Source organism: Oncorhynchus tshawytscha, linkage group LG22 (genome assembly GCF_018296145.1).
Source record: "Oncorhynchus tshawytscha isolate Ot180627B linkage group LG22, Otsh_v2.0, whole genome shotgun sequence".
In the NCBI taxonomy this organism is placed as follows: domain Eukaryota; kingdom Metazoa; phylum Chordata; class Actinopteri; order Salmoniformes; family Salmonidae; genus Oncorhynchus; species Oncorhynchus tshawytscha.
Window position 1 is genome coordinate 29,116,753 of NC_056450.1, and position 16,333 is coordinate 29,133,085.

A 16,333-nucleotide genomic window follows, 5' to 3' on the forward strand; every position below is an offset into this window, starting at 1 on the left:
TTCCTACAATTTATATTCTTAAAATCTGATTTAAAACCTAACTCTTACCGTAACCCTGATCTTAACCACACTGCTAACCTTATGCCTAACCCTGACCTTAAATTAACACCAAAAGCACATTTTGGTTTATGATTTTCTTTCGATATAGCCACTTTGTGGCTTTGGTAAATAGTAAAAACCAGGCTGCAGCAAAACTAGCCAGCTGAACAAATGGACAACCAAATTCTTATGCGGGGTTGACGCTAATTCACGAAAATTACAGAGATCTCACTTTTTTCAACATGAATGTGTACGTTTGATCAAATAAACATCAAACACACACACAAATACCTATACGGTGACTATATTAAAACACATTTTGATTTGGTCAAATTAACAACAAACACATACATAAATACATCTAAAGTGACTAGATTAAAACACATATTTTGAGTGATGATAGAAAAGAGATGGAAGTATTCTTTATTTTATGCACATAGGCTAGCTACAAACATTCCATCAGCATAGTTTGATGAAAATCAATTAAATTAGACACAGGCAGGGTTTAATAATTGAGTCAAATGTGATCAAACATTGCAGGAAGAGGAAAACAACATATTTGACCAAGATATTACATGGGTGAAAAAAATAACTGAATCTGAAAAATTAAGAGTTTAGAGTAAATAGTTGATCGTTAAACCATTTTTTTTTAAACATTTCAAAATAAAATGCTTGACTAAATAATAAAACTTCCATAAAGAATGTATTTCTCAGGAGTGCTTCTTAATGGTTCCGCTGGTGGTACCCAGGGAGATAATAAACTCCATGATGAGTTTGGCTGTCCGGCGAGGCCTCTCCATCACCACAGAGTGGCCACAGTTCTCTAACAGGTCCACCCTGCAACCGGGCAAGGCCTCCGCCACTACCACAGCTCCAGAGACATCCACCACCTGGAGAAGAGAGCAGCTATAAGGTTACTCTTATTTATAGCATCCTTTCTTTTTGATACTATTATGAAAACATGGAGGGTCATATGATAATATATGCTATTTAGCAGATGCTTTTATCCAATTTTGAAATATGGGTGGTCCTGGAAATTGAACCCACTATCCTGACATTGCAAGAGCCATGGTCTTCCAACTGAGCTACAGAGGACCATGGGAAGGCAGGTAACTGTCAACATCTTAGATGCTAAATCCCTCTCCTAATATTGTTTAATTTGGATGCATAAGCTTTCTGGCTTTTGGTGTATTTACCTGGTCCTGTTTGCCCCAAATGACTTGCAAAGGGGCAGTAATCAGCTGCAAATTTTCCTGTAGGGCGTATCTGGAGTTCTCACTCAATATCTCCATGAAAACTGTGGAGAGATTCTAGATTTAGCAAACCTTGTCAAAATGAGCAACCCAACATCTGCGATTATGACCTATGACCTGCGACTATCTTATCATATTTAATGCATTCTTTGTCATAGATATGACAAATATTCATACAGAGAAAAATACCTCAAAACATTTGGCTATGAGACAAAGGAATAGAACAGAGACGCACCTTCTTGATAAAAATCATTGTGTGGAAGCCGAACATCCACCAGTCCTTGAAGAATCTAACATATGAAAGCAAAAAATAACAACAGTCTGATATCATTTTTCTATTTGTAGGCATAGGTCTACAGTCAATCACGGACTACAGGAAGAAACCCAGCCCAGTCACGGACCAGGATGTCTTGCTCCCAGGCAGACTAAATAACTTTTTTGCCCGCTTTGAGGACAATACAGTGCCACTGACACGGCCTGCAACGAAAACATGCGGTCTCTCCTTCACTGCAGCCGAAGTGAGTAAGACATTTAAACGTGTTAACCCTCGCAAGGCTGCAGGCCCAGACGGCATCCCCAGCCGCGCCCTCAGAGCATGCGCAGACCAGCTGGCCGGTGTGTTTACGGACATATTCAATCAATCCCTATACCAGTCTGCTGTTCCCACATGCTTCAAGAGGGCCACCATTGTTCCTGTTCCCAAGAAAGCTAAGGTAACTGAGCTAAACGACTACCGCCCGTAGCACTCACATCCGTCATCATGAAGTGCTTTGAGAGACTAGTCAAGGACCATATCACCTCCACCCTACCTGACACCCTAGACCCACTCCAATTTGCTTACCGCCCAAATAGGTCCACAGACGATGCAATCTCAACCACACTGCACACTGCCCTAACCCATCTGGACAAGAGGAATACCTATGTGAGAATGCTGTTCATCGACTACAGCTCGGCATTCAACACCATAGTACCCTCCAAGCTCGTCATCAAGCTCGAGACCCTGGGTCTCGACCCCGCCCTGTGCAACTGGGTTCTGGACTTCCTGACGGGCCGCCCCCAGGTGGTGAGGGTAGGCAACAACATCTCCTCCCCGCTGATCCTCAACACTGGGGCCCCACAAGGGTGCGTTCTGAGCCCTCTCCTGTACTCCCTGTTCACCCACGACTGCGTGGCCATGCACGCCTCCAACTCAATCATCAAGTTTGCGGACGACACAACAGTGGTAGGCTTGATTACCAACAACGACGAGACGGCCTACAGGGAGGAGGTGAGGGCCCTCGGAGTGTGGTGTCAGGAAAATAACCTCACACTCAACGTCAACAAAACTAAGGAGATGATTGTGGACTTCAGGAAACAGCAGAGGGAACACCCCCATCCACATCGATGGAACAGTAGTGGAGAGGGTAGCAAGTTTTAAGTTCCTCGGCATACACATCACAGACAAACTGAATTGGTCCACTCACACAGACAGCATCGTGAGGAAGGCGCAGCAGCGCCTCTTCAACCTCAGGAGGTTGAAGAAATTTGGCTTGTCACCAAAAGCACTCACAAACTTCTACAGATGCACAATCGAGAGCATCCTGGCGGGCTGTATCACCGCCTGGTATGGCAACTGCACCGCCCTCAACCGTAAGGCTCTCCAGAGGGTAGTGAGGTCTGCACAACGCATCACCGGGGGCAAACTACCTGCCCTCCAGGACACCTACACCACCCGATGCTACAGGAAGGCCATAAAGATCATCAAGGACATCAACCACCCGAGCCACTGCCTGTTCACCCCGCTGTCATCCAGAAGGCGAGGTCAGTACAGGTGCATCAAAGCTGGGACCGAGAGACTGAAAAACAGCTTCTATCTCAAGGCCATCAGACTGTTAAACAGCCACCACTAACATTGAGTGTCTACTGCCAACACACTGTCAATGACACTGACTCTACTCCAGCCACTTTAATAATGGGAATTGATGGGAAATGATGTAAATATATCACTAGCCACTTTAAACAATGCTACCTTATATAATGTTACTTACCCTACATTATTCATCTCATATGCATACGTAGATACTGTACTCTATATCATCGACTGCATCCTTATGTAATACATGTATCACTAGCCACTTTAACTATGCCACTTGGTTTACATACTCATCTCTTACTCATTTACTTCCGGCGCCGACAGAGATGGCCGCCTCGCTTCGCGTTCCTAGGAAACTATGCAGTTTTTTGTTTTTTTACGTGTTATTTCTTACACTAGTACCCCAGGTCATCTTAGGTTTCTTTACATACAGCCGACAAGAACTACTGAATATAAGATCAGCGTCAACTCACCATCAGTACGACCAAGAATATGTTTTTCGCGACGCGGATCCTGTGTTCTGCCTTACAACCAGTGTAACCGAGTGGATCACATGCAGCGACCAAAAAAAAAAAACGACTCAGAAAAGAGGGAAACGAAGCGGTCTTCTGGTCAGACTCCGGAGACGGGCACATCGTGCACCACTCCCTAGCATTCTTCTTGCCAATGTCCAGTCTCTTGACAACAAGGTTGATGAAATCCGAGCAAGGGTAGCATTCCAGAGGGACATCAGAGACTGTAACGTTCTTTGCTTCACGGAAACATGGCTAACTGGAGAGACGCAATCCGAAGCGGTGCAGCCAGCGGGTTTCTCCACGCATCGCGCCGACAGAAACAAACATCTTTCTGGTAAGAAGAGGGGCGGGGGCGTATGTCTTATGGCCAACGTGACATGGTGTGATGAAAGAAACATACAGGAACTCAAATCCTTCTGTTCACCTGATTTAGAATTCCTCACAATCAAATGTAGACCGCATTATCTACCAAGAGAATTCTCTTCGATTATAATCACAGCCGTATATATCCCCCAAGCAGACATCGATGGCTCTGAACGAACTTTATTTAACTCTCTGCAAACTGGAAACGATTTATCCGGAGGCTGCATTCATTGTAGCTGGGGATTTTAACAAGGCTAATCTGAAAACAAGACTCCTAAATTTTATCAGCATATCGATTGCGCAACCAGGGGTGGAAAGACCCTGGATCATTGTTACTCTAACTTCCGCGACGCATATAAGGCCCTGCCCCGCCCCCTTTCGGAAAAGCTGACCACGACTCCATTTTGTTGATCCCTGCCTACAGACAGAAACTAAAACAAGAAGCTCCCACGCTGAGGTCTGTCCAACGCTGGTCCGACCAAGCTGACTCCACACTCCAAGACTGCTTCCATCACGTGGACTGGGAGATGTTTCGTATTGCGTCAGACAACAACATTGACGAATACGCTGATACGGTGTGCGAGTTCATTAGAACGTGCGTTGAAGATGTCGTTCCCATAGCAACGATTAAAACATTCCCTAACCAGAAACCGTGGATTGATGGCAGCATTCGTGTGAAACTGAAGGCACGAACCACTGCTTTTAATCAGGGCAAGGTGTCTGGTAACATGGCTGAATACAAACAGTGCAGCTATTCCCTCCGCAAGGCTATCAAACAAGCTAAGCGCCAGTACAGAGACAAAGTAGAATCTCAATTCAACGGCTCAGACACAAGAGGTATGTGGCAGGGTCTACAGTCAATCACGGACTACAGGAAGAAACCCAGCCCAGTCACGGACCAGGATGTCTTGCTCCCAGGCAGACTAAATAACTTTTTGCCCGCTTTGAGGACAATACAGTGCCACTGACACGGCCTGCAACGGAAACATGCGGTCTCTCCTTCATTGCAGCCGAAGTGAGTAAGACATTTAAACGTGTTAACCCTCGCAAGGCTGCAGGCCCAGACGGCATCCCCAGCCGCGCCCTCAGAGCATGCGCAGACCAGCTGGCCGGTGTGTTTACGGACATATTCAATCAATCCCTATACCAGTCTGCTGTTCCCACATGCTTCAAGAGGGCCACCATTGTTCCTGTTCCCAAGAAAGCTAAGGTAACTGAGCTAAACGACTACCGCCCCGTAGCACTCACATCCGTCATCATGAAGTGCTTTGAGAGACTAGTCAAGGACCATATCACCTCCACCCTACCTGACACCCTTGACCCACTCCAATTTGCTTACCGCCCAAATAGGTCCACAGACGATGCAATCTCAACCACACTGCACACTGCCCTAACCCATCTGGACAAGAGGAATACCTATGTGAGAATGCTGTTCATCGACTACAGCTCGGCATTCAACACCATAGTACCCTCCAAGCTCGTCATCAAGCTCGAGACCCTGGGTCTCGACCCCGCCCTGTGCAACTGGGTACTGGACTTCCTGACGGGCCGCCCCCAGGTGGTGAGGGTAGGCAACAACATCTCCTCCCCGCTGATCCTCAACACTGGGGCCCCACAAGGGTGCGTTCTGAGCCCTCTCCTGTACTCCCTGTTCACCCACGACTGCGTGGCCATGCACGCCTCCAACTCAATCATCAAGTTTGCGGACGACACAACAGTGGTAGGCTTGATTACCAACAACGACGAGACGGCCTACAGGGAGGAGGTGAGGGCCCTCGGAGTGTGGTGTCAGGAAAATAACCTCACACTCAACGTCAACAAAACTAAGGAGATGATTGTGGACTTCAGGAAACAGCAGAGGGAACACCCCCATCCACATCGATGGAACAGTAGTGGAGAGGGTAGCAAGTTTTAAGTTCCTCGGCATACACATGACAGACAAACTGAATTGGTCCACTCACACAGACAGCATCGTGAGGAAGGCGCAGCAGCGCCTCTTCAACCTCAGGAGGCTGAAGAAATTCGGCTTGTCACCAAAAGCACTCACAAACTTCTACAGATGCACAATCGAGAGCATCCTGGCGGGCTGTATCACCGCCTGGTATGGCAACTGCACCGCCCTCAACCGTAAGGCTCTCCAGAGGGTAGTGAGGTCTGCACAACGCATCACCGGGGGCAAACTACCTGCCCTCCAGGACACCTACACCACCCGATGCTACAGGAAGGCCATAAAGATCATCAAGGACATCAACCACCCGAGCCACTGCCTGTTCACCCCGCTGCCATCCAGAAGGCGAGGTCAGTACAGGTGCATCAAAGCTGGGACCGAGAGACTGAAAAACAGCTTCTATCTCAAGGCCATCAGACTGTTAAACAGCCACCACTAACATTGAGTGGCTACTGCCAACACACTGTCAATGACACTGACTCTACTCCAGCCACTTTAATCATGGGAATCGATGGGAAATGATGTAAATATATCACTAGCCACTTTAAACAATGCTACCTTATATAATGTTACTTACCCTACATTGTTCATCTCATATGCATACGTTGATACTATACTCTATATCATCGACTGCATCCTTATGTAATACATGTATCACTAGCCACTTTAACTATGCCACTTGGTTTACATACTTATCTCATATGTATATACTGTACTCGATATCATCTACTGTATCTTGCCTATGCTGCTCTGTACCATCACTCATTCATATATCCTTATGTACATATTCTTTATCCCCTTACACTGTGTATGACAGTAGTTTTTTTTGGAATTGTTAGTTAGATTACTTGCTCGTTATTACTGCATTGTCGGAACTAGAAGCACAAGCATTTCGCTACACTCGCATTAACATCTGCTAACCATGTGTATGTGACAAATAAAATTTGATTTGATTTGATTTGATATGTATATACTGTACTCGATATCATCTACTGTATCTTGCCTATGCTGCTCTGTACCATCACTCATTCATATATCCTTATGTACATATTCTTTATCCCCTTACACTGTGTATAAGACAGTAGTTTTTTTGGAATTGTTAGTTAGATTACTTGTTCGTTATTACTGTATTGTCGGAACTAGAAGCACAAGCATTTCGCTACACTCGCATTAACATCTGCTAACCATGTGTATGTGACAAATAAAATTTGATTTGATTTGATTTGATGAAAGAGGAACATTAGGTAGGCCTTAATGCTTAACGATTAATGTTTTTTGAGTTCTGTTCGGTTTTGGTTCAATTCTTTTTATTTATGATTTCAGAGCTTTTAATGCAAATTCTAAAGCCCAAAATAGTGAACATTCAATTGCCAAAACATTGAAAATATTCCATTGTCTCTGTCAGCTCCACATTGGGTAAATATCAATAGAAAATTACTATGAAATAATTAAATATTTTGGTTGTGTATATTACTTAGTTTTTATTTGATTACTTTATTATTTTTCATTCCTTAAAGTCATAATTTCATCTTTTCTCAGGCAGTAGCAGCCAGCCAGACAGATCATCTAACGTCATCTCTGTGCTCCCCATTCTATACTGTCTTTAGTCATCCTATATAGCTAGGCTAGGCTGCCTAAGTATGCTGCAAAACTGTCTGACAAAATAATTGGACTAGTTCTTCAAAGTAGATAAGGCATACTTTCTCTATCCCTCTCCTCTTTGTGTTGTGTACATTCCTCTCTGTAGTCCGTGTGTATCTAATGAAGCAGGCGTAAAAGTGTATCCGTCTGTCTGAGCCGGATAGAACAGGTGCAATGGATTATGGTCATTTTAGTTAATTAACATGTTTCTGCGCTGAACTAGGTTGAACATTTGCTTAATGAAAACTACAACTCCCTTCAGCCCAGCGTCCCACATAGTTCTTGACTTGATTCTGCTCTCGAATTAATTGATTTCTCTCCAGAGAAACAGCGTGTTGGTATCACCAAAAAACAAACTAAATTAAATTAAAATACTTGAACCGAAATCTGTCAATTAGCTGTTTAATAATAAAAAAATAATAATTACGAAATGTCAGTTAATCGCTCAGCACTAGAAGGCCTAGGTTATAGCCTTTGCATTTTTTTCTGACTGTTTTCCATTTTATTTGGTTAGTTCTCTTAAAAAGCACCCTCATAGATATGCAATAGACCTATGGCGCTTTGAAAGTGTGAGTGAAGGGTGGCAGTATTGAATTATGTTATCATAGGACTGCCCATAATTCCCTCTGGCCTACACCAATTGGTGGCCGAGGGTTTGCCTTAGGACGCAAAGGTGCGTCATGCATGAGTCAAGGAGATGGTCTGATGGTTTTAGTGACAACATACCAACCTAGATATGGGGGGAGGTTTTAGTGGGTGAAATATTAGGACAATTGGAGGTTTACACAGTTGCAGCAACAGTATGCTTAACAGTGCAAATATTATGGTAAGCTATATGGACACTTAATAATCATGGTGCTTTTTAATGCTAAGTCTACAAACATTGGTTGTGGTAAGTCTAATTGAAACTTGGGTATCATTATGGTAAGTGGGGAAATAAGTGTGCTACCGGTCAAAAGTTTTAGAACACTTACTCATTCAAGGATTTCTATTTATTTTTACTCTTTTCTACATTCTAAAATAATAGCAAAGACATCAAAACTATGAAATAACACATATGGAATCATGTAGTAACCAAAAAAGTGTTAAACAAATAAAAATAGATTTGAGATTCTTCAAATAGCCACCCTTTTCCTTGATGACAGCTTTGCACACTCTTGGCATTCTCTCAACCAGCTTCATGAGGTATCAAATCAAATCAAATTGTATTACACATGATTAGCAGATGTTAATGCGAGTGTAGCAAAATGCTTGTGCTTCTAGTTCCGACCATGCAGTAATATCTAACAAGTAATCTAACAATTTTACAACAACTACTTTACACACAAGTGTAAAGGAATTAATAAGAATATGTACATATAAATATATGGATGAGCGATGGCCGAACGGCATAGGCAGGATGCAATAGTTGGTATAGAGTACAGTATATACATACGAGATGAGTAATGTAGGGTATGTGAACATTATATAAAGTGGCATTGTTTAAAGGGACTAGTGATACATTTATTACATCCAATTTTTTATTATTAAAGTGTCTAGAGATTTGAGTCAGTATGTTGGCAGCAGCCACTCAATGTTAGTGATGGCTGTTTAACAGTCTGATTGACTGACCAACATGTCTTAAAGTAATGATTTACTGTCATTTCTCTTTGCTTATTTGAGCTGTTGCCGTCATAATATGGACTCGGTCTTTTACCAAATAGGGCTATCTTCTGTATACCACCCCTACCTTGTCACAACACAACTGATCTCCACAAATGAACTTTTAACAAGGTACACCTGTTAATTAAAATGCATTCCAGGTGACTACCTCATGAAACTGGTTGAGATAAATAAGTACAAATTTACCTTTATTTGACTAGGCAAGTCAGTTAAGAAAAAATGCTTATTTAACAATGACAGCCTTCCCCGGCCAAACCCTCCCCTAACCCCCCTTAGACTGCTGCGCCACTCGGGAATGCCAAGAGTGCACAACACTGTCATCAAGGAAAATGGTGGGGGAGGGGTAAAAAAATAAAAATAAAGTAGGCCTAGACCTATGGATCAGTCTGATTACTCCACCTGTTGAGGGATCTTAAAGCGGACATGGGAGCAAAGCCTGAGCATATCCTCCATCTCCTCTGGTGTGGACGGAATCAGTGGGATGCTCAGAGTGTAATGGCTGTGCTCAAGGTCCTGCAGATGATTGTCAAATTTTGTCTCACAGGGGTATCGTATACCTAGGGGGTGAAGACATATTGATACTTTTTTTCTGATCAGAGACAGATTTTTTCCCTGAATCTCTCTCTCTCACTCACTCACACACTCTCTCACACACACACACACACACACACACACACACACACACACACACACACACACACACACACACACACACACACACACACACACACACACACACACACACACACACACAGTGATATCGCAATATTGTGATAATGTGTGACTGACCTGCTGGACAGATGAGGGTGATGCTACAGATTTCGGAGGGGAAGCTGGCTGCGTACACTCCTGCCACATTGCCCCCCATGGAGGTCCCGACCAGATGGAAGGGCTTCCTGTTCAGTCGAACGTTCTCCACAAACTGCATAAGGAGTACAACATAGAAACTCTGATGCTACGACACGTGGTTATTGTGACATAACTTAAGACAACTCTTCTTGTCCCCATTCGTGGTCACCAATGCAATCTTTGATGATCTTTCATGCTGTGTATTGGGTGAGCATATGTTGTTCCGATGTGGTGACAGGACCAAGACCCACCTGATGAATCCTCTTGACCTGGCCCTGGATGGAGTAGTCCTCTGAGTTGGTACGAGTGGTTCCCTCATGGCCAGGCATATCCACGCACAGTATGTGCAGGTGTTTGGGTAGATACTGCATGCCATAGATACATGTCACAAAACTTGATATTTACCCTTTTATGGGAATCAACTATACACGCTATTACTTACTATTACAGTAGTAAAGATAAACCTACATTTGTCCACAACTACTTTACCAGCCCACATCATACTAGGTGATTTATGGATTATGTTACCTTGACCATAGTGAGCCATGTGTCTTTGTGAGCAGAGAAACCATGTAGCATGAGGATGGATGGTCTGAACCCCGGCTTCCCTCTGTAAGAGTAACAGAAGCGGTATCCCCCACAGTCTGCATAGCGCACCTGTAGACCCAGGGTCCTCCTCCAGTACCTATTGAGGAATTGATAAATACTGTTTCTCTTTCGCTCTGAGTCTCTCTCTGCAACATGTAGAGAGAGATGAGTGTTTTACTGTTTCTATTTTGGATTTCCCTTTTTAGCAAGAGCAAGAATGTCTTTAGAGCGTTGTTATGGCTCATGCTGCATGTTGCACCTGAGCAGGAAAAAGAGACGTGAATCTGACTGTGGTGTAGCACAGGATGTGGTTATAGGGGGACTGAAGGCTAGAATCAAGCTTTTCCACTATTATAGTGCAGTTTATTCAGTGGTGGGTGGGATCTCTTTTATGCAGATGTCTAAAGGAGGTGAAAAGGGTACAAAAAACTATCTCTCCCTTTAGCAACCTTCCTTTTTAATCCATAAAACTGTCTATAAGAATTCGACACCACACAAGAGGAGTGAAATACGGCACTATACCTTACCAGTAATATATTTTGATGAGGGCTGAGGGCCAGAGGATAAAAGAGGCCACAAAAGACAGAATAGGAATGGCCAACGTTGCACCAGCAAGGACCAACAAGTTCACCATATCTAAATCCGCGGCCATGGCTCCCCTGTTCGAAATCAACACACACGCTGTTATACACATTATGCCTACTGTATAGGTATGGGTTAGTACAAGTAGTTCTGATTTGACCTTCCCGGGGGGGGTAAAATGTCAGGGAGGGACATGGGACAATATGTAGTAGGCCTAATCGATTTAATCCTACTAAAATGGCTATACATTGTGTAATAAATGAAGAAAGAAACTTACTTGATATGGTGATTTTTATTCTCTTTGAATAACTGTCATGGGTCGGTTTAGTATGGGAATCTACCAGAAGAGCTCAATCAGCTTCGTTGATCTGTCTGTCTAACGACCCAGTTGACCCAGATGTGAGATGCGTGAAAATTATTTGCCTGGTTATCTTCTCTTGAATGTTGATAAGTTTAACTGGAATTGAGTACGTTAACAGCAGACAGTCCTACTAGTCACTGGTTTATAGAGAACTCCTATTGATCTGTCTCTAAATAATTGTGTCAATTTTTTAAAGGGGACGTACACGTTTCCCTCTGTGATGTATTACAGTTCAAAGATGCCATGTTCATGACCTTTATTGCTTCACATTAGGGAAATAATTTGCTTTGTTGTAGTTGCATGTTTCACTTAATTTTTTACAATATGACTATGACAATATGACCAAATGTTTCTATTCGCAAGTAAATTCACATTATTCCAAATTACACATAATTCATAGAATCAGTCAATCTTTATCCCTTTAATCCTATTCTTAACGGGCTGGTAGAGTATGTTGTCAGTGGACACAAATCTTCATTTGAACTTGATTGGTTAACTCCCCCAGCCTTCCTGCACCAATTTCCATAATTTGTATCCTTATGGGTTGCTGCAGTTCAGTGTTTGCAAATTGCCATTCTAATGTGGTATTTATAATCACCATCTTTTGACTTCTCAACCACCTGGTAGAGCTCTGTATGTTTTTCCAGAAGAGACAGTGTAAAGGAGAAACTGGGAGTCAAGAAGCAGGAGGTGAGTTTAATAATACAAGAAACAGAACGATACAAAACAGAAGTTGCGCCTGGACATGAAACACAACCAATACTGCCTGGGGAATGGAGCCAAGGGAGTGACAGATATAGGGGAGGTAATCAGTGTAGTGAGTCCAGGTGTGCCTCATAATGAGGCGCAGGTGCGCGTAATGATGATGCCAGGCATGTGTAATGGTGATTGCCAGGACCAGTGGTTAGTAAACTGCCCATGTCGAGAGCTGGAGAGGGGGAGTAGACATGACAGACATTTAAAGGGTTAAACATTCAGTTAAATGTGTCTATAGTCTGAGTGATGTAATTTATGCAATACAAAGCAAACTAAGTCCATTCAAAGTGTTGAATTAAAATATTTAATGTAAATAAACAAGTGTTTATAGTTTGTTTTACAGTATAAAAACATCTATTGACTAAGAACTCTAGTTGCCCAAATATAACAGAAGAGTGCAATGATTGCTTTACATCCAAGAATCAGATTCTGAAGGATATGCACCATTTTTTCTCTCCATGATAAGTATTACAATTAATTGCTGTAAAAGAAGTGCTTTCATGCACTCCATTTCCCAAACTCCTCCACTCCCCCCCTCTCCTTATAATCTTTTGGCCCTGGGATTTATGTTGTCTAGCCACATAATGAGACACCTTTATGAGGTGTCAGGAGTTCACCTAGGGGTCATGATAGGGGCTGTACCAAATGTTTGATGTATTATAATAATTGATTATGCTTATGTTGTATTAATAGAAAGGGAGGGGTTATAAGACCCTGCCCTCCTTACATTTATAGGGTCCTAGACTACAGATTAACAATATATATATATATATATTCATTATAGAGGTTTAGTATTGTTCCACAGTTGTTTTCTGGTCTCTCTGCCTCTTATAAAAGAGACCCCTCTGAGAAATGTGTGACAGACAGAACTCTGCAGGGGAGTGTAGGAGATGTCATGACTGAACTGACCAGGTCAGGTTACAGGAGACCACAATCCTACAGATTATCTCTCAACCCCAACAGAGGAGGAGAGATCTAGGGGTCTGAAGATGTGGGAGGTTTTATGACCCCTCACGCCCCTGGTAAATCTCAGGCCACAGACAAATTCCTTTGTTCTGTTATTATGGAGAACCAGCCTCAGAACATTAAACATGAAATAAAGGGACTTTGGAACAATGGTTTCCGTCAGCCACAATGGTGGTCATGACGATAGATGGAATATGAAAATATATGTCATTTCTGTTTTGTTATTGAAAGGTTAATAGATGGCGTTATTACGAAAACATTGTAATGTGAAGAGTTTTCCTAGTATATGTTTGATGTTTATACATTATTGTACATTGTATGGAAAATATCCAAATCAAAGAATGTTTTGGGGAAGATGAAATGTTAAGTTAGTTGTGTAAAATTGGATTTGAATAAAATCTAGACCTTACCTCATTAACTTGGTACGCCCAGAGAACTGTCCTAAAGGCGGTTACGCCCACTTCTGACCCAAGGGTATAAAACCTGTGAGTATAGAATTTACATGAAGACTACGTGACCCAAGCTGCAGCAAGGTCTAAAAAGTCAACGAACCCAGAACGCAACGCAAGGTTGAGGACAACAAAAATATTTTTCTACCCAAGCTACGGATGAGTAGCTGTGTCTAAGCGGGTGAATTCAAGTCGAACCACCTAGCCTCCATCTCCCATCGAATCGTGGTATCTAAAGGGTTTCATTCCTATGCTGTGAGCTCTGAGCTACAGAGCCGTCTGTCCTCAGAAGACCCTTTCCAGAGCAAAGGGTGAGGGAACAGACTCCTACGCCAAAAGGACACTGACATCGGGAGAACGACCAGAGAGGTGCGCCGGAGCCTGGACGGCCCACGCAGAGAATCCTCGGCGATCATCCCCACGTAATTACATCATTATATTCTGACCCATAAGAGCGGCAGTTTGGGGCAAGGCTAGGGTTACAATAGCATAGCTGACAAATTCATTCAAATGTATATTTCTCGTGTACTTTCTTTTTTCTCTCTCTTTTGAAATCCCCATTGTGGGTAACACGCGCCATAGTGTGCTGGCCCGTTATACTAAGTTCTAATCAATAGCCTGTAATGTGTTTTGTCTTTGTGTATCTTTTATCATTTTAGCTTTTTGGTAAATAAATATTCAACTAAGATTGGTGTGGTACGAACTCATTGGTGAGACCCGAAGCCGTGCAGATTCACGAGCTATACAACATTCAGAACGAGATTGGTAGAGGCAACTGGTTAATTAGCGGAACTTAACTCTCCACCTTCTCCACTGCTGTCCCTTCGATGTGGATAGTGGGGTGCTCCCTCATCTGTTTCCTGAAGTCCATGATCATCTCCTTTGTTTTGTTGACGTTGAGTTAGAAGTTGTTTTCCTGACACCACACTCCGAGTGCCCACAACTGTTGTGTCGTCTGCAAACTTGATTGAGTTGGAGGCGCGCATGGCCATGCAGTCATGGGTGAACAGGGAGTACAGGAGAGAACAGGGAGTACAGGAGAGGGCTTAGAACGCACCCTTGTGGGGCCCCAGTGTTGAGGGCCAGCGAAGTAGGGATGTTGTTTCTTACATTCACCACCCGGGGGCGGCCCATTAGAAAGTCCAGGACTCATTTGCACAGGGCGGGGTTGAGACTCAGGGTCTCCAGCTTGATGATGAGCTTGGAGGGTACTATGGTGTTGAATGCTGAACTGCAGTCAATGAACAGCATTCTTGCATCGTCTGTGGACCTGTTGGGCGGTATGCAAACTGAAGTGGGTCTAGGGTGGCAGGGAAGGTGGAGGTGATATGATCCTTGACTAGTCTCTCAAAGCACTTCATGATGACAGAAGTGAGTGCTATGGGGCGGTAGTCCTTTAGTTCAGTTATTGTTGCCTTGGGTACCGGAACAATAGTGGCCATCTTGAAGCATGTGGTGACAGCAGACTGGGATAGGGATTGATTGAAAATGTCCGTAAACACACCAGCCAGCTGGTGTTATTCTCTCACCAAGAAAAAAAAAAGCTTAGGCTACTTCCCCAGATGCTACTCATACGTTTATGAAAACTGTTTCTCACAATAGTTGGATGTATCTTTTCACATACATTCCCGGACCATACAATCTTGTTTTGATGATTTGAACGCTTCCTTATCAGACAGCTGCAAGCTTGTTTTTGTCTCAGACATGCTTATCTTCTCTAGTACATGTTCAATGTCATTCATATTTTACACACGGCCTACCCACCTTTCTGAATTGACCAATCAAGTAGCATCTTGTATGTCAAACGATGGAGGAGCTTTTATGGCCTCAACTAAAAATTATAGGTACAATATGTCATTGCCATTTCTGTGTTTATTCTTCCAATGCACCTTATGGTATGAAAGTTTAAGTTAAGTTCCAATTGTTGTCCCCGCCATTCTTTCATTAGTGTTTAAAACTTACAATGACTAATTATTGTGTCATACAATGTTACAACCATGTATTAGAAACGCTACGTTTTACTACAGTCTTTGCTGTTGAGCCTATTTTAGCAGGGAGTCATCCTGAGACAAAGGTCTCTTTTACAGATGAGCTCTAATAATAAAAACATATACATTAATACAATATGAAAAGCAAAGCAGATAAAAAAAACAGTCAAAGAAAAACAAAGACCGGGTATGGTAACTAAGTTATTAATGAATGACATTAGGTAAAGTTTTCGTAAGAGAATTCAAAGAACCTACTTTCAAATACAGAATGCATTGATGTGTACCGAACCTGTCAGCCGTAATAAAGTGTAGTGCGTTTAGATAAAATGCATAATTTTATAAATGCATGAAACACTTGTGGCTTTCATGTGCAAGCTTCAAATAAACAACCTGTCAATCAATTTTTATTTCACGAGGCAAGTCAGTTAAGAACAAATTCTTATTTACAATGACGGCCTAGGAACAGTGGGTTAACTGTCTTGTTCAGAGTCAGAACGACAGATTTACCTTGTCAGTTCGGG

General features: G+C 42.8%; 1 protein-coding gene across 1 annotated transcript; it reads right to left on the reverse strand.

Moving 5' to 3' along the window:
* Window positions 1–454: 454 nt before the first annotated feature.
* Window positions 455–11,772, reverse strand: abhd6b (abhydrolase domain containing 6, acylglycerol lipase b). Its single transcript, XM_024383605.2, has 9 exons — window positions 11,570–11,772; window positions 11,238–11,369; window positions 10,651–10,807; window positions 10,374–10,487; window positions 10,063–10,195; window positions 9,673–9,830; window positions 1,528–1,582; window positions 1,236–1,336; window positions 455–929 (listed from the first exon to the last, which is right to left on the reverse strand). Exons 2-9 carry the CDS (start codon window positions 11,360–11,362, stop codon window positions 750–752), a joined length of 1,023 nt encoding a protein of 340 aa, XP_024239373.1. The 5' UTR covers window positions 11,363–11,369; window positions 11,570–11,772; the 3' UTR covers window positions 455–749.
* Window positions 11,773–16,333: the final 4,561 nt, after the last annotated feature.